The sequence below is a fragment of the Hakea prostrata genome, chromosome 6, assembly GCF_041222555.1.
Source record: "Hakea prostrata isolate BN-2017 chromosome 6, UWA_Hpros_2, whole genome shotgun sequence".
Lineage (NCBI taxonomy): Eukaryota > Viridiplantae > Streptophyta > Magnoliopsida > Proteales > Proteaceae > Hakea > Hakea prostrata.
In genome coordinates this window covers 21776329-21803212 of record NC_142605.1, presented here as the reverse complement: position 1 = coordinate 21803212, position 26884 = coordinate 21776329, and the positions used below count along the sequence as shown (strand labels likewise).

The 26884-nt window shown below is 36.8% G+C and overlaps 1 protein-coding gene and 1 pseudogene across 1 annotated transcript; one reads left to right on the top strand and one right to left on the bottom strand.

The window, feature by feature from the left end:
• The first annotated feature begins 5170 nt into the window (after window positions 1-5170).
• Window positions 5171-26352, top strand: LOC149012600 (phytochrome-associated serine/threonine-protein phosphatase). Its single transcript, XM_089158019.1, has 10 exons — window positions 5171-5431; window positions 7816-7962; window positions 8115-8182; window positions 10864-10921; window positions 13594-13704; window positions 13812-13862; window positions 25008-25151; window positions 25221-25316; window positions 25438-25509; window positions 26113-26352. The coding sequence occupies exons 1-10, from the start codon at window positions 5351-5353 to the stop codon at window positions 26194-26196; spliced, it is 912 nt and encodes a 303-aa protein (XP_089014145.1). The 5' UTR covers window positions 5171-5350; the 3' UTR covers window positions 26197-26352.
• Window positions 20859-22617, bottom strand: LOC149012601 (beta-amylase 1, chloroplastic pseudogene; annotated as a pseudogene).
• Window positions 26353-26884: the final 532 nt, after the last annotated feature.

Below are 26884 nucleotides of genomic sequence, written 5' to 3'. Positions count from 1 at the left end.
CCCTGTACGCAATTGAGAAATAAAAGATGTTCTTCTTGTTCCCCTCAAAAAGAAAAAGGAAATTTGAAACCACAGATTCATGCAATGAGATGGCTAACTCTCTAGAACATGCACAACATTTTTTTAATACCAATTTGATGATAATATGAACCACAAGAATAGATTGAAAATATAGATTGGTTGGATGTAGACATGTATGATGTTGTTGGAAGGTAAAATGATCAAAATCATCCAAGTCTAATAAGACTTGGTGTTTTTACTTGAGTCATGATAAACTCAATGAGTTCAATCATTCTGTCAAAATACTATAGAATCAAATTACTTTGTAATTGAGTAAAAATTGATAAATCTACATTATAAAACAATAGGAAAACCTTAATTCCTTCAACCACCTTTTAGTACATATGCTATAAGAGCTAGAAAACGCCCTAGTACATATGCTCAAGAATTGAAAACTCTTGTTCCAGCAGGATTGTTAACAGAAGCTGAGATCCATAATATACAAATCATACTTCACAACAGATGATATACATGCTTAAAGAAAAATTACTTTTGTTAGTTTTATCGACTTCTTAGAAATTACAATTTAATCTTCCGTGGACTAACCACTTCAAATTTCCAATTATTGTTCTTAACAAACTCTATAATTTGTTTGTAACAAACCAAACTCCACTTTCCTATCTAATTGAATTACATCTCTCACATCCCGATTGAATTCAAATTGTACATATCCTGATGTAACTGAATCACTATTCTACTCTGCTCTGTTTCTGTTATAAATACTCATTGCTGCCCAGTATTTTGTGTAAGCATCTCATATTTGTTGGTTTTTGCTTCTTCTTTTTATTTTTGCTGGAATTTCTATTCGGTAACACTGAATCTTGATGGAGAAATATGGAGGGACATCACCTGCCAAGAAATGGTAATTGTTAAAGATGTTGATTAATTTGAAGTCTCATGAAAACCTTCGGTCTGGAATTTCGTTCGTTGACACTTCAAAAAGTGCATTAAGTGCGTTGGGGTCATAGTTGCAGCTAATGTTTCTGCTTTCGCTGTGTCGTTAGCTGGCTACTATTTTCATGGAAAACCGATGATGGGAATTGCGTTTTACCTTTGGAGTCATAAGGCCAGCTTGGGTTTGGTTTATTAATGTGGGAGCTCAAGTTGTGTCCTTTGGCATGGTCATTGGTTTCCAGTCTTTCGTTCTCCATCTGCTTAAAGGTCATATCAGCTCCGTCATCCTCAGCAAAGAAGTTGCTTAAAGCCTCAAAGACAATATATACATGGAAAAGTGAATAATATGTATGAATCCCTTACAAGAATCTGCTGGATATTCTAGTCTATTAGTATTGAGTTTCCTGCCACATTTCGATCATAAGTGTGTTGGTTTGAATTGTGGAAAATCAACTTCAGTGAAATTGCTTCAAGCAGAACAAAGTACAAGAGGAAGTTCAATCTACAATGTCACATAGGATGCTAGAGTTGCCAAAATATCAGCTATCGAGCAACCCTGAAGCTTACCCTTGAAAGGATCATAGAGAATACACAAGCCATTCACCTCATGTCATATAGTACTCCATGGGAAATATTTGCACTATGTATGAATTGAACAAGCATATTTACTTATTTTTAATTATTTTATACTTATATTTTTAAATATTTTATTAAAAAAATGTACCCATTTTGGCACAGAAGTTGTACATACCATACAAGATTCTGTGCCAAGATGAGCCAGAGAAACGTGCCCATCTGTATCAAACCATACAAGATTATGGCAATGATTCTGTGCCAAATTTGCCCACTTCAGCATAGAAGCATAAAAAGTGGATTCTATGTTGAAGTGGGAATTTTGGCACAGAATGCTGAACTGGGAATTTTAGCACAAAAATGATGAAACACTTATTTCCTCTTATACTTTACACAAATTTTAAATTACATAAATCACTATGGATTAATTGTGGAGGCTCAATTTATTTTGTCAATTGGATTAAAATATTTTTTTAGCTAATTTTGCTTCAACACAAATCTCACATTTGTATTCAATACTCAAGTTAAACTTTGGAATTTTATAGTGTCATAATTTACATGTCCTAATCTACAATGTCACATAAAAGGAGAAACAATCATGTAAGCTAAAGAATTTTATTTATTGATAACAATTTTTTTAGATACATGAACTTGTGGTCTACATTGACAACGACAACATTTGCCTTAAATAAATCATTACATAAATACAATTTTCCTACATACATACATCCTCTAGAGATCACAAACTTATCAGATTGAAAAATCATTATAAACCCCTTTCTTACTAAGTATGGGACCCAAAAAGAGTTTCTTTTGAATCTTACGTATATACAAGACATTCAATAAAGTAAACTATTTTTTATGTGAACTTCAAGACCATTTTTCTTCTTCTAACAATATACTGAGTTTAAGCTCGCCACATACAATTGCTCATTTTCTTTTGCTTTCTCATAATTTGAAAATCAATTATTGCCTACACAAATATGATTTGTAGTACACCTGTGTCAATCCACCGGTCCTTAGTGTTAGTAACTAAGGACACTTTAGATACAACTATAGCAGCAATAATTTTAGTGTCTTCCTGTTTAGTGAGGTTCACTTTTTTTTTATAGATTTGCCCTTATATTGTCTTTTATGCTCGTAGCAATTGTAGGCTCTATAGTCTAGTTTATGACAGACATAACGGTTTCCTTGAAACATCTTATTCTGCTCTCTTTGTTTATTTTTAACTTGATCAAAACTTTTCATTTTGTTATTAATTTTGACATTATAAGCTTCAATAATATTAGCCTTTAGTTCCTTAGAGAAACTTATTGCCCTTCTATTGTCTTCTTCAATTGTCAACTAATAATAAATCTTCAAGAATCATTTCTTTCCATTTGTGCTTCAAATAATTTTTGAAAATCTAACCAGCCTAAAGGAAGATTCTCAATTATGGCAGTCACTTGGAAAGCTTCATTCGATGACATACCCTCTGCAAATATATCATTTAAAATAATTTTCAATTCTTAAACTTGATAAACTATGGATTTTATAATCCATCATTTTGAAGTCAAGAAATTTGGCAACCACTTGTTTCTTGGTGCCAATATCCTTGGTCTTATATTTCTTTTCCAAGGACTCCTACAATTATTTAAAAGTAAAAATGTTATAATAAACATTGTTTAATGAACTTCCCAAACAATTCAGTATGTAATTTCAGCATAGGAAATCTCTGTGTTTCAAAGTCTCCACCATGTCAATCTTTGTGACCTCTTCTGATGCAATAATTGGACACATCTTCAACAAATATTTCACCAATTTTAAAGTGGTCAAATAGAAAAATTTATCTTGTTGCCACTGTTTGAATCTAATTAATACCATTAAATTTTATAGCTTTCAGTTGGTGTAATAGGAGGTGGTACTATTAATGTTAACATTGCTTGTTGAACAATTCCACTAGAAACATAACTAAATACCGTAAGATCTATATTTAATGAAATATTATTCCCAGGTCCTGCATTTCTACTAAAACCCGCACCACCAATTGTGGTCTCATTATTTGCCACATTAGCATTAAGAACATCCATAGGATCATCATCACTAATAATGTCCTTGGTGGCATTTTGAACATCAGAAAATTGTCAAACGTTTTCACTACCTTTATTTAGAGTGCAAACACAATAACTGATAGTCTTAATATCGTTGTAATGATAATACAATTTGCACTCAAGAGAGATATAAAGCTCAATTAAATTAAAATAAATTAATTTACAAAATAAATGAAGAGAGCTACATATTAAACTAAATTTCCTTAAGACGAACGCTCCACCTCGACTATAGAATCATTTGTTTTTGTACATTCTTTGAGCCTTTCCTTTCATATTCTATCAATGATAGCATCCCTTCCATTGGCTTCGTCTTCGGGTAAAGAAGGTAAGGAGCGGCCTCTTACATTAGGCTCCATTTTAGATAGGTTATTGCCTATGGTATTAGTAAATTGATGAACTTCGCTCCCAATACGCAAATCTTTGAACCAATTTGAGTAATACTTAAACAAATTAGATTCAATCGAACTTGATAAAACTCACCGCACTTGAAAATTAAAGAAAATAATTAATTTCTAGACTTTAACAAAAGGAAAATAATAGTCATAATTTTCAAGAGGAGAAATGCCAACATCAAAAGATTTTTTTTCTTTCTTTCCCGCTAGTCCTTCATTTTATTTGTAGATATGAGAAAACATATATGAACCAATATGTCTATTTGAAACAATGTCCCTATTTGAAAGCAATATGTTCAATTAACGAAAGACATTTGAATCAATATGTCTATTCCAAATTTCAAATCAATGTACTCATTAAAGAAGACGTACATATACACGTATATCTGTTAAACTTGAAAGACATTGAACCAATTTGACTATTTGAATTTTTTTTTAAAATTTTTTAAATAAAAACTTTAAATACTAACACTGCTTACACGCATACAAATAATATTCATGGATACTCAACTAACAATATGAACGAAAAAAATACTCAATAAAAGATTTCCATAGTCAGTTATAAATTTGGTTTGAAAAGTGGGTTGTTTACATAATCTACTTTTTTTGTTATTCGTGAATGAATTGATGAGGAAAGTGGTTTGTTAAAATGGTTCGCTCTTTTGTTATTTAAGAATAAATTGGTCAGAAAAGTGGGTTGAAAACAACTTTTGTAAAATATGTGAGACATATTCTTTTGGATGAAGAGAAACATGATAAGATGGTCATGACGACAATTGTCTCTTGACACCCCTCTTGTCGGCCTAATTAGGAAATATTTCTAAAATTGGTTTACGAAAACTCTTCCAAACTGAGAGTGGTCTTCTTGCACAGAAACATGTAAAAATTGTTTTTTGCAAGAACTAGATGAAAACATTACCAAAACCATACTTTCATTTTCAAATTGATTATTCACAAATAAATAGATTATAAATATGAATTTATAAGTTATATAAATATAAAAAAATAGATTATAAATAATTCTAGACAGAGATAAACTGGTAAATTAATTATATCATATTTGTGAAGGAACAAGATTCTGATCCAACGGGTTGTATTCAATAGCTTCTAGATTTCTTTTTTATGCGGAGATTTATTTATTTATTTTTGGATGTAGAACATTTGGGCTTTTGGTTAAGAGAGAGGGTAGTGAGCATCTGTGTCATCGGAGTCCCCTTGATACCCTGAGTTATAAATTTCTAATTTATTTCGCTCTTCTTCCTCTTTTGAAATCTCTTTCTCTCTCTCCGTTCGTTAAAAGCTTGAGCAGAATCAAAAGGCTATCGATTCTCCAAGTAGGCCATGGATCTAGATCTCTGGATTTCTAAAGTCAAAGAAGGGCAGCATTTGATGGAAGATGAGCTTCAGCTTCTATGCGAATACGTAAGCAGTTCTTCTTCAATTCATCTAACGAAGTAGGGATTATGTTCTGTGATAATTAGTGGTTTGTCAGCGTCTGTTACGACAGAATTAGGGTTTGCAAAGTTGCTGGACATGTTCTGTTTTGCGAAATTAGGGATTTCATCGCCTTCGTTTCCTTGGATGTACCTTTAACTTACTTTAAATTTCGTTTTCGTAGTTTATTATTTCATTATTATTATTTTTCGATCGGCGACATTGGGTTGAAGTGAAGCTTATTTGTGAACTCTGTTGGGGGAATGCAAATGACACTGATTTGCTCTCCTGCCGCCTAGTATTTTCTGTTTAAGAGAAACACGTTCTATAATTTCGTTCTTTTAATAATAAGTAAAAATCAGTATATGTGGTTGGGGCATAAAAGCAGTGATTAGGAGGATAAACATACTAGCATTCTCAATGAATAGAGATGTTAGTTGTGTTGTGACAGTTCTTACGTTACTGATTACACAACACCTTTAAATCCATAAAAGGTTGTTTAATATGTAAGGTTTAGTTGTGTGGAGTCCCCCCGCCCTCCCCCAAAAAAAAAAAAAAATGAAAAAAATAGTGGTAATATTATAATACTTCCCTGGGCAAGCATTCTGAAATTTTCTAATCAGATGAAAAAAGTACAACTGTGCCTGCTTGCCTGATAACCAAAACAATGCTTTTTGACTGGACGAGTTGGAACAATCCCAAGTCGGAGGACAAGTTTGAAGGGAGATTCTCAATGAAAAAACTAAGATAGACAGAATTGGCGGTTGAAAATTTCTAGGCTTTCGGATGCCTCATTAAGTAGCTAAGGAACATTGTTCAATTCCTGGAGGGTATGATCAATTCTTCCACTGGTTAGCTGAAAAAATTGTCTGTTTGTCAGTTCCTAATTTTCTGTTGAGTATGATAATTAGTTCCCATGTTATTTGATCTTTTACCAAATCCGCAGGGATTGCATTTTGGTTTTTACGTAGCTTTTCTTTGCCCCCCCCATTCTGATCTGCAATGGTTAGAAGTTTTACATTGATTCTTAACCCATCTATATGAGGTTGACTACATGAACCCGTGCTCTCCCATCACTTCTTTTTGAAGTCCTACATGATACAAGTACAACACCAATAACATAACCTTATCCCAACTAATTGATGTTGATTACTTGGATACTTGCCCTCCAATCAGTTCTATTTGAAGTTGCATGTGGTTCAGGGCCAAAGCAATGCATGCCTTTCCTCGCCCTTCTCCTTGTTACATTTTAGGTCTATCACTTGCTCTTTTAGTTTCTTCTCTGTGAATCAAATCACTTGTCCATATTGGAGTGCAAAGATCTCTGTTGAATATTGATATGCTATGCCATCTCAAATGATTTTCTTGTAGCTTTTCATCTATTGAGCTACTCCCGTCTTAGCTCTAATATGGCCATTCCTTATGCTATCTTACCTAGTTAAGCCACTAGTTTTTTTCAACACCCTCATATCTGCTACTAGTAGTTCATCTATTTGATGCTTCTTAGTTGCCCAACATTCACACATAACGGTAACTGATTGTATGACAGTTCTTTAAAATGTTTCTTTTAAGTTTTAAAGGATGAAAAGCTTTCATGCAGTCCTAGGTTGGAATAGTCAAAGACAAACCAGGAGTCAGTCCAAGATCTAATCTCAAAAGAGTGACTTGGTCAGGCTTAAACTAATGGAAAAGTTGATTTTAGTGTTAGGATATGCTGTTATGATTAAGGCTAGTAGATGTATGGATGCCATCTGGTGAAGGTTAATGCTAAGAAATAACAAGCCTTAGGTTGCTGGACAGAATCAGAAGTGGGGAATGGTGGATTAATGATACTTAGGCTTAGGCTGAGAGAAGATGGATGGTGTAAGACATCATGAACCTAGAGAACAATGGAAAATCAAATAGGTTAGGGATGGGGTGAAACATCATAATTTGTCAGGACAAAAATTACCTCCAGCCTCAACCATAGAATCAAATTCAAGTAAAGCAGTAATGGGGAGCTTCAAAAGAGAACTAAAAGAAACCAACTGGGCTTCCTGCAGCATGCTTTCAAAGCAATCCTGTTTTGGTGATGAATCTGCATCAAGTTTATTGATGCTTGATAATAAGAATGAAATGAAGTAAAAATGTAATCACTGCAGACTGAATTGTGTATGTTGGGTTGTATGGCATTCAACTTCTTCAAGAAATACTATCCACCTACCAAAGTCATCATCTTGACCCTGTAAACCTGTTAGAATCCTTGGCTACTAAGTTACGATGCAGTCTTTAAAAAGGAATAACATGGTTTTAAAAATTGCCTTTCATCGTTATTAGGTTGTTGCATGGAATTACTTTTTCTGCTGTTGACAGTTGTGTGCTGTACTTAACAGGTCAAAGAGATACTCATTGAGGAATCAAATGTGCAGCCTGTCAATAGTCCGGTCACTGTTTGTGGGGACATCCACGGGCAGTTCCATGATCTCATGAAACTATTCCAGACAGGAGGTCATGTACCAGAGACAAATTACATTTTTATGGTAAATTCTAGATGCTTTGTTATAGCTCATCTGCTCATGTTCTGGTGAATTATGCTGTTTTTCTCTATATATCATGTTTCCAATTTGTTTTTTTTTTGGGGTAAATCAGTGTTTTCAAAATCTGTGGATTAATTCTTTAAAGTTCCTTGTAGGGTGACTTTGTTGACCGTGGATACAACAGTCTAGAAGTTTTCACTATTCTTTTGCTTCTTAAGGCGAGGTAATGTTACATGTACATGTATTTGGTGGATTTGTATTTATTAGTTAAAGTGATTTTCCTCATGCATTTCTTTCTATGCAAATCTGCTGATAATAATATTGACACATTTCTTTTGCTTTTTTTCACGAGTCATTTGCCCATTCTGTAGAATGTATTTATTTACTGCTTACTGTAGGTGAAGTTGATTTAAGAGTTTATAAGTTTTTCACTTTTTATCATTCTTTTCTTTTGTATGTTAGGTGGTTATGATATTTGGTTGTGTCTATAATCTGCTCTTACTTACCCAACCATGATTTATGCTTGTAACTCTCAGTTTCAAAAGAGTGAGATTAGATAGCACTGGAGTTTAAAGTATCCCATAACTTGATGAGTGCTGACCAAATTTCCACCTGAATACATGTTTTCAATGTCAGCTATGCCATTAAACTTGAGAAAACCTATGTATAAGCCAGAACAAGCACTATATAAATCATTTATGCTCACATGTACTTATTTATGACAAATTTCATTTAAGTAATTCATTTAATACTATTTAGGGAAAATTTCAGACACCCCAAAAATAATTGGTAAAAAGCAGACACATCACAAGTATGCCATATTGGCAAATGCCCCGTTGCCTGTTAGAACCCTGAATTGGTTAGGAAAAAAGATGGAAACACCCTTAGTAGTATCTAATTAATGAAGGCAAAATCACAATTATGCCCTAATCTATATCTTATAACATTAGAAAAACCAATATACCCTCCTAATTTCCCTTTTCTTCAACATCAGAAATCACGATCTCCCTCTTTTGTTTCTCTTCTCTTCCATTTCTTTGTTCTTGAATCTTCACCATTTTAAATACTTTGAGACTGCTCACCTTTACATGCTTTGGAATCTGAGATCTTATGGAGTGCTTGTTCTTTGTCTCCTTCCATACATTTCTGGTTACTGAATTGGTAAGCAGAACAGAAGACGGGGGAAAATGGAAACAAAGTTATAGAAGAAGAAGAAGAGAACAAGAAGAAGAAGAAGAAGAAGAAGAAGAAGAAGAAGAAGAGAACAAGTAGAAGGAGATTCAGATTTGGGAAGTGGGGTTTTTGCAGTGGTTTTTAGTTATTGCTTTTTTTTTGTTGGTGGGTAGGCCAGTTTTATGTGTTTTCAGAATAACATGGCACACATGGCTTCTTGTTAAGGAAAAATTTAATGAGGATATATACTGCCCAAATGTTAAAATTTTGTTTTCTCTGAATATTTCCTTGTGAAATAAAGATCAAGAGCAAAGAAATCAAGAGTTTAAAGTAGTTCTTCCTCTTTCTGGCTATTGCCCTGGTGGAATTGATGCGGGTCCAACTCCATTCCCTTTGAAATCAACTTAGGGTTGATAGATGTGGTGTTGGACCTTTGTTCAGCAAGTTAATGTGGTCATGGGCCAATTCTATGGTCCATAAGTTCAGTGTTTAGGTCAAGTACAAAAATATGGTTTTATTCTAGTTTAATTGGTTTAATTGTATATTCTGCCCAACTTAAGTTATAAGGACAGAATAGTTTTTTTGTGTTCTATTTTGGTTGAAGTTTTTATTCAGGCTAGGATACGATAAGGAGTCCTTTTATAACCAGAGTCCTCTTTGAATTTGGATTAGTTTAGGAAGTTTCTAAGTCATAATTTCAGGACTTCTTTTGTAAGGCTATAAATAATGCCCTGGGCATGTAACAGATGATAGATTTCAGACTACAATTAATAAAGAGTGTCTTGTTGCCTAGTGGCAAAGTGTTTGTAGAGCTTCTCATCAGTGGTAAGGGACCTCCAAATGATCGAGTAAGCAACCTAGGGTTTTCCATTTGAAGAATTCTCCTTTTGACAGTGCTTGTAGCGTGTCTCCACTTCTTTCCATCTCCATCACACTCCATGACAAGGCTTGTGACAGGTAACAAGTCAGCACTCTGGCATTTTAGAAATTAGGAACTGAGTCACTTGTGTGACCTGTATTTGAGAACTTAGTTTCCCAACAATGGAATGATGCCATATACCTCAACAACCTCCCCCTGGGGGGGGGGTGTTGGGGGAATCAAATTTCCTCTTGTTTTTTGAAGTTTCTAATCATCCATAACAGATGGAGGTTGCCTCTTACCTTCTCTACTGGGTGAGGGTTTTTGCAAATTTTGGGTGTATTTTGATTGGTTACTGATTCTTTTTGTGCTTCACTGGGGCTTATGGAGGGGAAAGAATAGGAAATTTTAAAGAAAGCGGTGATAAATGCCTGATATTTGTAGGTTGGTAGTCTTGATATTAGTGGGCTGCTAGATATGCCCGCTCCTATTGATGATAATATAAGTACTTTAATGTATATTCTGCTCATTTGTGAGGTACTACTGCCTTTTTTGTCTCTTTCAGTATATTTTTTGGAAGAAGTTCTTGATGGGTGATGTGTGTGCCCTGTGCCCAGACATTTTTTTTTGGGTGCAGGGGTGGGGGTGCGGTGAGAAGACCACCCTGCCCATGAAAGGTGGTCTTTATTGTTCTCTTGATGCCTCTGCATGCACTTCCATTTGCTCCAATGCAGGGATTATGCTCTCTCTCCTTATCTCTGTCTGTGAATTCTTGGTTGCTTATAGATATGATTATCTGTTTTTGTTTTGAGACATTCATTAACTAATAAGTCACTACATTTCTATGTTCTGATCTTGGTGCTTCTTTATAGGTACCCGGCTAACATTACCCTTTTGCGTGGAAATCATGAAAGCAGACAACTAACTCAGGTATATTCTCATGTAATATTGGAATCGAAAGTTAAGGTTGTTTTGTTGAGCAAATGTTTTATAGGATACCTTAAAGGTACTTGTTGGGAGGCTTGCAAGGACTGGCTACCAGACTTGCTTGAAATGGGCCTATACATGATGATGGGATGAGATTTAGTATTTGGTTGCTCCTGATTTTTGTAGGCCTAGTTAGTTTAAGTTGGTTCATCCTGGTATTCAGAATAACATTCTTTCAGTATATTGGAGTCAATTGAGACAGGTTCTGATTTAGGGTGCATTAGTAATTGGTTCAGTGTATTGGGAAGATAGTCTTTAAATTTCAATTCATCAAAGACTTTCCTACTTTGTTTGTAGCCTCACTTACTTTTCCTCTTATTAGATAGCTTCATTGGCTTTTGCTTCATTAGACTAGACTGTTCTCAATGTCTGGCTTATCTCTGAGATCAGGTCTGACTTGGGCCTGTAGGTCATGTAGGATTTCTTTTGGTAGCTGCCTGTGAATTGAGCACCTTCCCCCCTACCCCCTTTTTTTTTCTGGGGTCTGATTTTGGTCTGCTATAATGTATAAGCTTTTTGTTGATAAGCTTTGTTTCTTACTTTGACAAATCTAGGTCCGAACTTTGAGGGGTAGTGATTTTCCTGCATAACCTGACAACTACCTTTTACTCTGGTCTGGTCATGCAATAACACTTAACTGGTTGGACCAGCATGACTAAGTTTGGAAGCCCAAGCCCAGACAGAAATGTTCCAACCAGGTTCTTTGGTCTACAAGGGCTGTTAGTAGTTAGTTAATCTTATAGTCTTTTATTTGTTTGAGTTGCATATGCAGGAGTAGGCTGCTTAGTTATTGTTGAATTGCAAGTTTTTTTTTTTAACACTTTCAGAGCTAATTGATGGTCTTCTTATTTTCCTTTATATAATTGCATTACCCAGCATTAGACACATAATTGAATAGAAGACTGAATTGGGTTGTGCTCTGCTCGCGTGTATGGTTGTCTGTTTCATCCTTTCCACCCTGCAAGTTTCTTCTCAGATTTCCACTCTCCTCTGTTAGGCCCTCCACCACTCTCCCCTCTCTCATCCCTATTAGTATCTTCCTTTTCTTACTTTTCCTCTTCGGCTAGGAAACTGCCAGAAAAGGATTGCTGGAAAGCTCTTTTGGTCGGCTTCCTTTCAGTGACTTGAACCCCAACTATTGTAGTGGTTGTCATCATCGAAACTCAGTGATCAAACTCCTCCTCCTTGTATTGCGGCCTCTCCATGTCATTGGAGTGCCATTACTGATTATTGTCTATATGTTGAAGATGATTTGGTCTTTGCGTACTTCCCTGGGACATTTCTCCATATATTCGTTATTTATTTAGTTCTTATTTCTTATTAGTATTTTCTTGGAATCAACTTATGTCATCCATGTTGGTATGTTCAAAAAGTTTGTTTTCCCCTATACACCTCTAGTGTTCTGTATCACCACTTTGTTCCTTCTTTTTCTCTTTTGGTTTAATTCTAAGTTTTCCCTTGTCGCCAACACATTTATATGCTTACAGTTGAAATTTTGTTAATTTTAGCACTTCCACTTCTCCATAGTGAACTGGAATAGGTTTTCTGGACAGGGTCACCACCAATTTGGAGATTCTATTGATTTCTTTACCGGCCTGGCCAATTCCCAGTAGCTCATTTCCTATGAAGGTGAGACTGATCCAAATAATTGACACCCTTACTGACCTTATCGGTACCTTTGCAGCAACCACAATTGTCAGTTCCTAACTATTATGACATCCATGCTTGCTGCGGTTGATTGACTGGTGGCTTCTGATAAAGGAAAGAATCCCATGTAATCTGCAGATTCTTTCAACTCCATCCCACAAGCTTTATATCAAGTTGACCTCCACCATCACTACCACCACCAGCACAGTGTGGAGTTGGTCGATAAATTGATACTATTCATGGAGTTGAAAGAGGCCCAAAGCTGGACATTCTTTAATTTGTGGGGATAACTCAGAGCAGTAGATTAGCAGAGATATTTTCCTTGATCATGAGAAAAAGGTTGAGAAAATCTGATCGAAATTGCTTGTTGACAAGGTACAGGAGTAAGTCAGTAACACAGTAGTTGATGTTTCCAAAGGTGGAAGAGTTATAAGCTTGGAGGGCTGTCTTGGTATTATGGAGCTTGTAAGCAAAAGCAATAACGGGGGTAGGAGAATTGATGACCAGACTGGGAAGTGGGTGAGACATGAGAGTGAGTTGTTAACATATCAGAGAATTTGAAAGGTCTGACGTCAAAGGAAGTAAAAGAAATTTGAAGGTGAAGATGCAAGTACAAAAAATTGATGTTTGAATCTCAGGCACATCTCTAGTTCTTTGTATCAAATACATCTCAGGCACATCTCTAGTTCTTTGTATCAAATACAACTAGAGGTCTAATTGGCTGCAAAAAAGGAATATAATTAATTAATGGTGCAGTACTCTGATTGTTGAGAGGGTTATGGAAGCTTCTCCTGGAGTTAATTCCATGGTTACCAGATGACAACTTTATCAAATTTACCACTGGCTTATGGTGAATATGATATATATGCCAGTATATTATCTATATTTTTACTAGATTTATGCGTTTCCGTAATGAATGCTTTGGGCTTAGGGTAAGTGCTGAAGTGCTAATAATTCTGTCTTGGTAGGTTTATGGTTTCTATGATGAATGCCAGAGGAAGTATGGAAATGCTAATGCATGGCGGTATTGCACTGATGTTTTTGACTACCTTACCCTCTCGGCAATTATAGATGGAACAGTATGGCCCTTTCCTTTTAGTTTTAGCTATATATTATTGAGTTGTATCAGTGGTCTTTTTTCCCCCCCTTCCAAAATGATCATATTAATTTTCTTTTGGAGCTTTAGGTGCTTTGTGTCCATGGTGGTTTGTCGCCTGATGTCAGAACAGTGGATCAGGTGAGTCTGCCTCTACTAAATGTATTGACAATTGTAAATTTATTTAATGCATTGTCTTCATCATTGTAACGATTTCTTTGCCTTTCTGGTTGCAAGATTAGAGTCTTCAGACTAAATGAACCCTGGAATAAAAGCTTTAGGAGGTGTCCCGCCATATACTGGCAGACCTCCCTTAGTGCTGCACCATTTTGTCTTATTGGTAAAAATTTGTCCAGTCCATCTAGCCATGAGCAACTCAATGACCACAAAATTCAAATAATCATGTTGGTTAACGTGTGTTAATAAAATTTTGATTTACTCTTCATTTCTTACAGAACTTAAAATCTGCTTCATGCCAATATTTGGCTGTTTCATGGAGGTGGTGTTCATTGTTTTGGTGGCAATGGCCACAACCACCATCTCAGGCTATGAAATAATGGTTCCTTACAAAATAACCAGTTGGACCTATTTCTGTTTGTATCCTTGTGTCCGTTGAGAGTAACGAATGGATGCAAAAACCCATGCATGAACAACCCCTTCCACTCTATCCCTTGGGTAAAAGAACCACACAGAAATGTAAACATATTCACATGCTTTATTATTGAAGTCTTCTCATATTATTTGGGCGTTGTGGGGATCATCCTTTTTAAGGCTGCATAACAGTGCATCATGTAATGATGTATTCTGGTTACACTATTTATTTCAAAAACGAAAAGAAATTCTTTTGACATTATTTGGTGTACAATTAGATGCATGCATGAACAAAAGTGGTGCCATTGTGTTGGTTTTGGTGGTTAGGGTATGATGGGACAGTTGGAAATCAAACAACACCGAACTGAGTGATACCTAAATCAATAAGCACACCAAATGAAATTGGTAAAAAAACCCGATAAGAGGTTATGAGATGTAGCTATAGGCTGAAGGTTTCACCTTAAACTAAGGACCAATGCTGCTAGGAAACTCCAAAAAGAAAAAAGGGAAAATTTCCCAGATTTATTGATTTTGAAAAATATTGACCTAATAAGATGTTTTTAGAAAAGTTTTACTTAATGGATTTTATTTTTGAAAAGAATTACCAAATCCCTAATTTAGTGCTAATCCAACCAATATTTTACTCTGAACAACCCAAGTTAGCATCCTTTTTAGAGAACCCCCGCTCCCTAATTTATTTCCTAAATATTAGTTACACAATCCAATTCGTAATTTGGTGAAAGCATTTTTTAACAACGAATGAATTTAGACCATTTGTTGGCAATTGAGATGAATTGCTGGATGATGATTCATCTGTTAATGAAATTCTTAGTTGTCTATAACTTTGAATTATTGGTTCGTATGGAGAACAATGCAAGTGGTGTGCTTTGAGAGCAACAAAAGAAAGATAGGAAATCATAACATTGGCATGGGTGATGTTAAAAGATAACTTAAGGAATGTCATTTGAATAACAATTACATCAAATTATATCAATGGAGACCATTTTTCGTTCTTTTAAATAAAAAAAGAAAACTATAGGATTCGTGAGAATTACCCAAAAAAAAAAAAAAAAAAAAGAAGAAAAAGAGAAAAAAAAGAGTCGTGAGAAATTATTAAAAATGTTTAATCTTTTTTGATAACTTACTCCTAAAAAATAGTTACTAGTATTCACAATTAATATTTTTTAATAATGTGCTCTAATTATTTTAATAATGTACTCCCCTAAAAATTCATTTTTAATATTTCTCACGACTTTTTCTTTCTTTGTTTTCTTTTTCTTTTTCTTTGTCTCCATTTTTTTTTTCGGGTTATTTTTTTGTTGTTGTTTTGATAATTCTCACGACTCTCTAGTTTTATGTTTTTATTTAAAAGAATGAAGACTGATTTGCATTAATATAATTTGATGTAATTGTTATTCAAATGACATTGCTTATGTTATCTTTTAACATCACTTTTGTTAATATTATGATTCTTTATCAATTTTTTGTTGCTTTCAAAGCAAGCCACTTTGCATTGTTCTCTTTAAGGTTTATAGTCTATAGTCTAATAAGAATTTCATTAGTAGAGGAATCATTATCAAACAATTCATCTCCATTGCCAACAAATTGTCTAAATCCATTCACTATTCAAAAATGCTTCACAAAATTAGGAATTAAATTGTGTAACTAACTTTTAGGAGTTAGGGAAAAAGAAAGTTCTCTTAAAAGCTAAAAAACAATTACTAAATTTATATGTATAATTTTTTTTTTACTAGGAGGGTAGTTTAGAGTAAAATATTGGTTGCACAGGGAAAATTAGCACTAAATTAGGGATTTGGTAATTCTTTTCAAAAATAAAATCCATTTGAGTACAACCTTTTTTAAGAACTTCTTATTAGGTAAATATTTTTCAAAATTAGTAGATCCAGGAAATTTTCCCAAGAAATAAAAATGAACTAGATGAGGGAGAATTTGGTTAATATTACGGTTTGCTGCTTTTAGTGTTTTCGAATTAAGGAATAAGATGAAACTAGGCTTGAGTGCTTAGAATGATGGCGATGTATTGATGCAACAATATATAAGATTGGAAAATGTAACATAGTCATTAACTTCTAATATAACAAATCAAAGTTCAAAGTTTAACAACCAAATTATCAAAACAACTAAACAACCTTACTGGGAGACAAAATGTAACTCAGACGCCTGCTGAATAAATAACTAAGGCATTATGCATTCACTTCCAGTTGATAACCAAGAAAAGTAACATAAAAAACCCAATATCAGAATCTCAGAGAAGAAATGCTATTTCAGAATCATAGAGATGTGATATTGGGTTTATTGTTGGTAGCCAAAAATGTGATGTACTAATATTGGGTTAAACGTAGTATTATTATTTCAGAATCTCAAAGAAAAATACAAAATTTTTTTTTTTTTTGGGGGGGGGAGATTAAAAAGAAAGCGCCAATAAAGCGGTGGTTGGGCAACCAAAGTGCCCGCTTGGATGCTTAAGCGACGCTTTAAGTGACAGAGCTACTGCTTTATTGACTAAAAAAAAGTGATGGTCGCTTTGACTGGGCAGGGACTACCCGGATGCTTAAGTGGTTGCTTAAGTGACGTCTTGACAACTACAGTTTTAATTTCTGGTTAGAGGAAGAACTCTTTTAATTCTGCTAACATAGTCAAGGACAGAATATTCTTTGCAGTTTTATTTCATTTATCTATTTATCAGTTTAGGTTTTGAACTTTATAAGGGGCTTCTATGTTTTAGAAGCCTGTTCAGTTTTAAGTGCCCTAGTCTACCTCAGTATGTCTAATAGGTTTTTGGGTCCTTTTTCTCTTAGGAGTTTGTTTCCTAGTCGTCCTCTAAGTTGTAAGGGTGTTTAGCAGGAAGAATACAATTATGGAGAGTTTATGCAATTTCTAGCTTTGGCCTTCTAGTTTGTTCCCTTTGTGGAAGATTGATGTGGTTTTTGAAGTCCAGGACTGTTATTGGGATTGGTGATTGCAATCCAGCCTTGGGATCCTAGGTGTAACCTTGGTGGTCATAGTCCAAGAATATTGTTTTAGGCTGTGGATTCTGCCTGCGATCTCCATCCTCAGTTCTTCTATTGAAGCACAGCAAGTTTACTACATCACAGCTCCGTCCTACCTTCTTTTCCCCTTCTTTTTCTTTTTCTGTTTGTTCTTAAGCCCAAAGTCTGGCTGAACCTTTTGCCCTCTAGATTCAAGCTCATGACTTCTGATTTAACCATCGGTTTTGTTCCACGGGGCAGCCACAGCCTGCTTCCATAAACCCTTGGGTTCAATCCTAGTTTGAAGCCTTATAACTAGCCAATTTCAAGATACAACAATTTTCTGGAATGTTCTTACTCCCTAAAACCCAAAATCAAGAATCCAGATGTAGTTTATCTATTAGTTTATCACCATACTTGGAAGATCACCCTATGCCATTACTTACAATCTGTCCAAGTTTCTGCCCATTCGAACACCAACAGATGACGCCTATGGACCGTCGATCCCTAACTCTGAGGTTTCATCCCACCCCCATGCCAAGATTCCTCTCCCCTCCTATAGGTCAAATTTCATCCTCACAATCCATGAGGATTTGTTTCCTATAAATTATTGGAATCCCTGCGACTATTATTTCTCTACTTGAAACAACCCACTAGCATGTTTGTCAAGGTGACAAGGCGACCAAACCGATTGGGGTTCCGCTTAGGCAATTAGGTGACAAAGCAGCGCCTAGGTGGCAATAAGGCGACCAAAGTGGTTGGGTCAAAATTTTTCAATACATTTACTACTTTTAAACTACTTTCCAATACAACTACTTTCTATATTAAGCTAAACAAATATTCAATAGTCACATTCATAAAAAAAAAGAAGCATTCAAGAATCATAATTATGAAAAATTATTCGAAAAAATAACACAAACATAAGTTCATTTCATCAAACCATGGTTGTCAAAGCATCCACCTAGACATTTACTGATTCATTGATTCTTGATGTTGAGTATGGCTCATGTTTCACATTCTGTTGCTGATGGGTATGGGTAGGTTCTATGTCACTTTGAGCCTTGGAGTTCCTTTGTAGATTGGGCGTCAATGAAGCGCTTCAAAATAAGGCTAGGTTGAAAAACCGCCACTTTGCTGCCTAGGCTGACGCTTTGACAACCATGCCCACTCAACTTTATCCCATAGACCCAATAACCGTTATTGCAAGAATCCCTCTCTTGAGCACATTTTGGTTGATTTTTGACAAGATTTTGGTTGTCTGGGCTACATCACCAATGCAGCAGGCATGCACTGCATGGTTGTTAAAGTGTTCGCTTATGCCCAGGTGCGTAGGCCCATTTTTGGGTCAAGGTGACCTGGTGTTGCCTTGGTTTTTGTTGCCCTCTATTGCTTCGCCTCACCTTGTTGCCTTGACAACCATGATAGCGGTAGATCAAAGATGTAGGCTGATTCCATAGTCAACTGTAGGAACTAGAGTTTGAACCATGGGATTCCTCTAGGGACTTCAATGGCCATATAATATGCTGGACTTAAAACACCAGCAGCGCCTACTCAGCTAGAGATTTCACAATCAATTGCTCAGCAAATAACAGAAACTTGAACCTTTCATTCTTGCAAGCCAATGGGGTGTAAAATAGAGGCAAATCAGCCTTAACAAGAAAGTTCTAACACTAACAGGTCTTGATTAACTGAAATTAAAACAAACTAAAAGTCTACCTGAGAAATTACTGATTAAATAAACTTAATTTTTGTACTAACTTTGTACACATGTTTGAGGTCAACGGGTGATGTAACCCAAGGTTTAGGTTAGATCTTCCAGGACCCTCTCTAATAAGAACCAGCAAATAATGAGCTGTCCAAGGATTAGAATATAGTTTGAGGGTTGACAAGGAAATCTTCTTGAGATATTGGGAGCCTTTGGGATAGCTAACAATTATTGGATACCTTATGGGATGGCTTGAGTGGGAGAAAAGGACTATTGTTTATGTATCTTAGATTGTGGGAATACCCAAAGATCCTAGGGAATGAATTAGGGTTAATTCGGACTAATAAAGGTAAGGTAATGGGAAAGGGAGAAGTTTAGTCAAATAATTTGGAGATAAAAGGAAAGAATGTTGGCTGTTATAGGCAAGTTGGGAAAGGAAAATATCTTGGATAAGGGAGGGCGAAATAGGGGATCTTGTGGCAAGAGGGGATGGATTATTGATTGGATCTTGAAGAATTCTTGGATCTTGGAATTCTTCAAGATCCATGATCTTTCTTCTTCTTTTCTTTCTCTTTCTGTTTCTGTTTTGCTGCAAGATAAAGGAAACAAACAAAATTAGAGAAACAGAATAGGGGGAGAGAGGGGCTGCTGCAAGAAAGAAGAAAAGTGGAACTGCAGAAAATTCTGCAATCCAAGAAGAAGCTGCGATGGATCTTGGGTTTCCTGTTTGCAGGAATCAAGAAAGAAAGATAGGGGAAGAAGGGCAATGGGGGTTTGCTGCTGCCCCAAAGGAGAAAAGAGAGGGGGAGGAGCTTGTGCAAGGTTTAGGGGAGGTGTGGAGAGTCAGGTTTGTACTTGGATAGGAGGACTTTAGGCTGCTGAGATGCTTGACTATAGCTGCTATCGTAGGCTTGAAGGTGATGAAGAATTGCAGGAATTATTCACACACAGCCGTGGGATTCCTCCTAGGAACCCATGACTCCACTCTTTCTTTCAAAATCTGATTTTATTTAATAACTCCAGTAGTAAGAGGGGCTATTTATAGCCTTACAACTTAAAGCTTATTTGGACTCAACTTGGATTCTAATTAACAAACTTGAACTCTAACTAATTACTTAGACTTGGACATTAACTTGGGAATCCAATTACGATTATAATTCACTGTAAAAGACAACACCAATCAAAAGGAATCTCCAAACAATCTTGCAAAAATAAATAGGTAATTATCCAGAAGGAATCTTTTTTGAATTAGATTCCAGCTGGGACTCTAGACTAGACTAGGACTCTGTCATATCTCATACAATACTAACCCAAATGAAAAAGTAAATGTAGATCCATGACCCTTGGATCAAGGGGATTCCAACCAGACCCCTATTAAGCCCTAAAAGGGTTTAAAAATGACAAAAATACCCCTGGGGTATTCAGCCAGTTTTAAAGTGGGCCTTTTGGGGCCCAATTATTTGTGGGGGGGGGGGACCTTGGTTACACTAACAGGGGAGACCCATTACTAAGTGAACCTATGGAAAAAAGTCCCATAGCTCTATATGATGAACCCTAGGTTTATTCCACTAATTAAAACCTCACTTGGGTGCTGGTTCATTTGGCTATACTGAAAGATCTTTTTTATTTTTTTAATCACTAATAACAGTTTTATCAGTTTTTCTTTTTGGGTAGAAAGTTTTATCATAATGTCTATGCACAACGATGTTATAGCTACAACACGGAGAAATATATAAACCTGAAAAGGCAGGAACAGTTTAGAGAGATTCTTTCACCCTCATTCTTAACTTCTTCCTCTTTCACTGAAACAAAACCTTAAAAAACCAGTTTTGTCCAATGTTCATATGCAGATCAGTGACTGAGGGCCACCACAGCTTCTTGCACCAATGGCTGTGTAATATACACAAAGTGATCAGCTTCTGTCTCTACTTGCTCCTAGCACTGATTCCCATTCTTTCCTTCCCTCATCTCCTTCACAAACCCAACAAACTTCCTCCAATTATCTTCATGGAACAACTGAGGATTCATTCTCAGATATGTGAAAGCACAAATCCCTTGTTCTCCTCCTTTCTTGCCTCTATTGTCACCAAGATTCAAAGATGGCTCGTGTAGTATCTGCTCGTGAGCATACTCATCATATTGAGGTAAAGCGTTCTCTCCTGCAAGTGGTACATTAGCCTCTCTAATTGCCAAAGACACTTGTGGAATGAGCTTCTCAGGGGCACACATAGCGTCTTGGGGCTGCTCATGGTCGCGCATCTCGATGCCGGTGAAGTTGAAAATTTCACCGTGGCGTGCCAACATCCTTGCGATGGGTATGTTGCCGTCTTTGTAGCAGGCGTTGTAGTACCCTACGGTGAGCTTTGGTGCGTGGGATCGGGTTCCATAGTGCCGATGGATGCCAACGATTTTAACAGAGGTCTTGACACCTGTGTCTCTGAAGGTTGATTGGGCTAATGACAATATCCGCTCTCCGTGGTTCAAAAGTATTTGTGAATACCAAGAGAGGAAGAATTGGGTGTTTTCAGGCCAATTGTTGTAGTGACCTACATCTGAGGGCCCTCTGTTCCCACACACTGGTTTTTCGATAGACTCAATTGCAACTTCCAAGCTACTGAGCATGTACTTGCCGTAGCACTGGAAAGCTCCAATTCTTGGGAATTTCTAGGGGTCCCATTAAGCTCCCCGGCTGGTCCCATCCCAACTTGTATCTCGACGATCGTGTCACCCAAAAGGTGTTGGAAATTATCCCCGAAAGCATGCATGAACTCGGAATAGCACTGGACAGGTGTGTGGCCCTTGAAGACAAGAAGGGTATCATAGTTGAGAGAAATGTACTCATAATTCCTTCCCCATTGATCCATGTTTGCGAGGTCCTCATCTTTGTTCATCTCCTTCACAACCCACTTTGGTAACGGAATCGTGCAAGAGTCACCAACGTTGCCACCGCATTGGTGGAAGGACATAAAGGTATGGACCTTGAGACCGTGTTTGTCGGCCATCTCAAGTAACTCGGTGTAGCCACCCTAGTTGTATGACCCGGGCGATTCTCTTTCCACCAAACCCCACCACACATCCATCATTATCCCTTCCACCCCGACGCTCTTTAGCGCCAGCAAACTAGTGTTCATGGCTTTCCTCCTATTAACACCGTTACTCATTGTAGTGGTATCTAATGGCATCATAACGTAAACTTGAACTCCGTTACCTTTAACCCCCTTCGTCAACGGCACAACTCCACCTTCCATATATTCCCTCACCTCCTCCTCCATTTCCAAATACGCCGATTCAGTTTGATCCGCCACCAAAGCTTGACACACTGCCGACAAATCCGGTGTCATCGTTCCAATCACATTAAAGGTAACGGAGTTCCAGTTTACGTTATGATGCCATCTCTATGCTTTGTTTCTTGATTCGGCAAGTTGCACCCATTTAATCTCAACAGACTTACAGTGGCGACAAAGCTTCCATCTCTATGCTTTGTTTCTTGATTCGGCAATTGAGTTTGGATGGCTGAGACTTCCACACAACCCCGTTGGACGTCAGTTTCCAACGGGATTGGCATCTTGGTGAGGGAACCAATCTGATGGGTTCTATTCAACGATGCCATCCCTGGAGGAGGTGGTTCTAAGAGATGGGAAAAGGAGAGAGACAGAGATAGAATTGGAAAGAAAGGGACTTTTCTCTTTCCCGGTTGTTATTGTTTTCCGCTGGTTGCAGTTATAAATGTTGCGAAGTTTCGAAAGATCTTTTTTCTTGAAAGCTCTTTAATTGGCTTTTCATTATCTCCCTTGATTTCAACATTAATGAGAAGATTTATAGGTGCGAGGGGAATTGTTAGCAATCAGTATTAGGTTATGAGCAAAAACGGCTTCTAACAATGTTTCCATAGATCTCCTTGGTCACTGCATATAACAAGTTGGGTAACTAAATGAATTTGATAGTAGAAAGTTATAATAGTAGCAAGAAGAGGTGGTTGAAGGGACTGCTAAGAAAGCTGCAACTTGCTTAAGCGAGTTAAGCTGCAACTTCCTTAAGCGAGTGGTGTAAACCCAGGTTTAGGGTTAGGGTTTCTAAGATGAATTCCCTAGAATTTAGGGTTCCCAGAATCTTCCAGCAAAGTAATTGTCAAATCTAGGTGTGAAGGATAATATTGTTAAATATTGTGGGATGAAGAATGAGATAAAATTGGGATTAAATGGGTAGGGTTTAAAGGACAAGATTTGGTTTAACAAAACTGAATGGGATGATAGGAAAAAAGTTAGGGTTTTATCAAATTCCCATGGGAAGAATTTGGGAAACTAAAATTTTTCCTAGGGTTGATAGGAAAAAATAATGAGATAATCTGGATCAAGATGGGTTGATTCTTGGAGATCTTGGAAGAGAAACCTTCAGCCTTGGTCAATCTTTTCAAATCTTTCTTTTCTTTTCTTTTCTTTTTTCCTTCTTTATTTTGTTTCTTCCTTCTCCCATGGGAATTATTTGGGAAACTAAAATTTTCCCTAAGGTTGATAGGAAAAAAGAATTAGATAATCTGGATCAAGATGGGTTGGTTTTTGGAGATCTTGGAAGAGGAACCTTGAAACTTGGGCACTCAATTCAATTCTTTCTTCCTCTATTTTTTTCTTCTTTCTTTCTTTGTCTTCTATTTCCTTGTTCTGCCTCATGAAAGAAAAGACGGGGGCCAAGAGGCTTAGGGAGGGGAAGGCGGGGTGCTGTGGGGTTGGGGAGGGGTAGGGGTAGGTAGGGGATGGGCTAGGGGGTCGGTAGGGGGTAGAGGAGGGGATTGAGAGTGTTGTGGGGGTCTAGGGAGGTTGCTGCAGCAGGGGAAGGGGGTGGGAAAGCCTGCACAGAACAGGGAGGGTGGGGAATGCCCTTGTGGGGGTTAGGGGAGGTGAGGGAGGGGGTGGGGGAATGCTGCAATGGTAGGGAAGAAGGGGGGAAGGGCTGGGATGGCTTCACTTACTCGGAAACTTGTTAGACACCTGTTGGAACTGTTGAAGAAGAGTGCTAGACAGAGTTTCTGATCTTGAAGAAGAAAGCTTGACTGAAAAATCTGCTGTGCCCCTCCCTAAACAGGAAACACGGTCTTCCAAACTCAATATTCTTTATTCAATAATCAAACTTAATTTACAAAGGAGGAGTGGGCCTTAATTTATAGCCCTACTGAAAGAACTTAACACCAGGTGAGAGTTCTTTATAGATTAGGATCCCACCACAATAATCATAACCATTGAAAAGAAATACGAAAGATCCCAGGGTCCCTAATGGACACATGCTGAGATAAAAGTTTAAAAACTTAAAACTCTAATAAGCACATGCTAAATTCTGTTTAATTAAAACTCTAATTGACACGTGTGCTAGAGTTTAAAAGAATTAAGGACTCAACTACCAACTCAAACCAAGACTCTTTAACCAAATTGAACAGAGTTAAACTAGAATCTAATACCATCAACTAATTGGGGCTGAAAATGCCTAAAATACCCCTTGTAGAGAGTTTTGCCAGCCTAGGGAGGCTTCCTAGGGGCATCTTGTGGGCCCCACTTAGGGTTTCAACCAAGGGGCAACATCATAGTCACATCAGCGAGTCTTTTCCCTTCATGATAGCTTTTTATAGTTAAAGGGTTAGAATCTAATGGAATAGAAACTTCTTAATTCTACTGGCACTAAATTGTAAAGTTAATAAATAGAAACAAAAACTTGCCTAGAGTAAACATTCACTAAGCATGAATACGTAACTTATTGAACTTAATGTTGCCCTAACATTGCAAGAGTCAGTAGCTCCTAGATACCTATAGTGCTAGCCACTAGGAATATTAAAGCCTCACTCGTTCCTCGACCGCAAGATCCACAACTGATTCAGCCTGACCAAAGCTGGATTGAACTGACTGTTTGACATGCTTAGATGCGTGCTGCTATATTTTTTGTTCATATTTTATACAAGTAGCTTACACTCTTGGAAATTTTCTGATTTAGTCTTTTTCGCTTCTCTTCTGGCAGATTAGAGTGATTGAACGAAATTGTGAGATTCCTCATGAAGGACCCTTCTGTGACTTAATGTGGAGTGACCCTGAGGAGATTGAAACATGGGCTGTCAGTCCCCGTGGTGCTGGTTGGCTTTTTGGGTCCAGGGTCACCTCTGAGGTAAATTAGAATTACCTCATGAACCTTGTATTGCATTTTTCGCTGAAGTACATTAACCCTTTTCTGCAGTTCAATCACATAAACAACCTAGATCTGGTTTGTCGGGCCCACCAGCTGGTACAAGAAGGCTTAAAATACATGTTCCAAGATAAAGGCCTTGTAACCGTGAGTCATTTATTTTCTACTTAGAATGCTATAGTGCACTCTGGGAGCCCCACTCCTTGTAAATGCTTCTGATTTCCTTTTTGTGCCTACTGAGGCATTTAGTTCTTTGCTTCTGTTGCAGGTGTGGTCTGCACCAAATTATTGCTACCGTTGTGGGAATGTAGCATCTATATTGAGCTTCAACGAGAACATGGTAATATACTAAAGAACTCCTTAATAGCGTGCTTTTATCAAAATTTAAGGCATTGGATTCTTTGTGGTGATATTGATGTGATAACTCGGGTGTTTGCTTATGGTTGGTGTTTTTATATACAAAAGGTGTTTAAGGTATCTGAAAGTTTTAAGTCCAAAATCCTAGATTGGTAATAGTTTAAAGTTTAATTTTCCAATTGATTGTTGGTATAAAGATATATGGAGGGAACAATTACTGAGGCAGTGGACTATCTTGGTAAGTGAACTATCTGTATTTAAAAAGAGGTGTTTCCTACTCTGATCATTATCTGGACTGGTTCTGAATCTTCTGCGCACAGCTAATTATAACTTTATGAGCTTTTTGAATATCTGATTGGCCTAGAGTTTTTGGTTATAAGAAATGTTTCACATTTGATACATTTGCACACCTCATTGTCAGAGTTGCTATGAGAATAGGTTACTACATAAATATGAGGTAGATTGAGTAATCTTGCCTTTAATTGGAACCCACCCACGTGAAGCTTGAAGTTGTCTTAATCTTTCTTTTTAAACATAGAAAGTCAAGTTCTTCACTAATTGTCTTCACTTTTGTTGACTTCAATAGGAGAGAGAGGTGAAGTTTTTCACTGAAACTGAAGAGAACAACCAGATGAGGGGCCCTAGGACGGGAGTACCGTATTTCTTATGAGCAAGGAAGTTTCTACTGTCAGATGTAAAATTATTTCAAAAGTTTGTTGATTCATTGCTGTCAAATGCGGGGAGAAAAGAGAAATATTATAGTGAAGAAGGAGCCTTCAATGCATCAACTTGCAATAGATCTTTATTTTTACGGCTTGTTATTTGCCAGAGCAGCTTTGGACCTGCCTGCCTATTTTGATATGGTTGTTGTATATTAAAGACTAGTCTTTTGTTGTTCTTAGTTGCTTACCTAGTTTCTTTCCGATCCATTTCTCTCTCTCCTACACAGGTCAGTTTCCCATGCTAGACTGATTCTGCTGACTGCTGCAGAATTCATGTGTTCAGCTCTATGAAATGTAAAGATTCTTTTAGTTAACTTTCTGATTTGTCAGTACAATTTAATTTTCTACTTTTTATTTGTTTATGGAGGTAGGGAGGGCGGGTGGAATGCTCCTCAACTGTATTGGGTCTCACCATCAAAGGATGGGAGGCTTATTGATATTCAAACGCCTTGTTAGACATTTTATTGGTTGCACCTGAAATCAATCAGAATGTATCGGTATACTGAGGTATCACACTACCTGATGTCTACAGTGCAAAAATACCGTATCGCATGGTAATGTAACACTTTAGTTATTATTATGCCTACAAGTCAGCAGATGTGAGATCCCTTCCTTTTTATTTATTTATTTAGAATT

Coding starts and splice junctions, on each gene's coding strand:
- LOC149012600 (XM_089158019.1), top strand. CDS start 5,351: ATGGATCTAGATCTCTGGATTTCTAAAGTCAAAGAAGGGCAGCATTTG. Junction 25,152..25,220: donor GGTCCAGGGTCACCTCTGAG/GTAAATTAGAAT, acceptor CCTTTTCTGCAG/TTCAATCACATAAACAACCT. Junction 25,317..25,437: donor AAGATAAAGGCCTTGTAACC/GTGAGTCATTTA, acceptor CTTCTGTTGCAG/GTGTGGTCTGCACCAAATTA.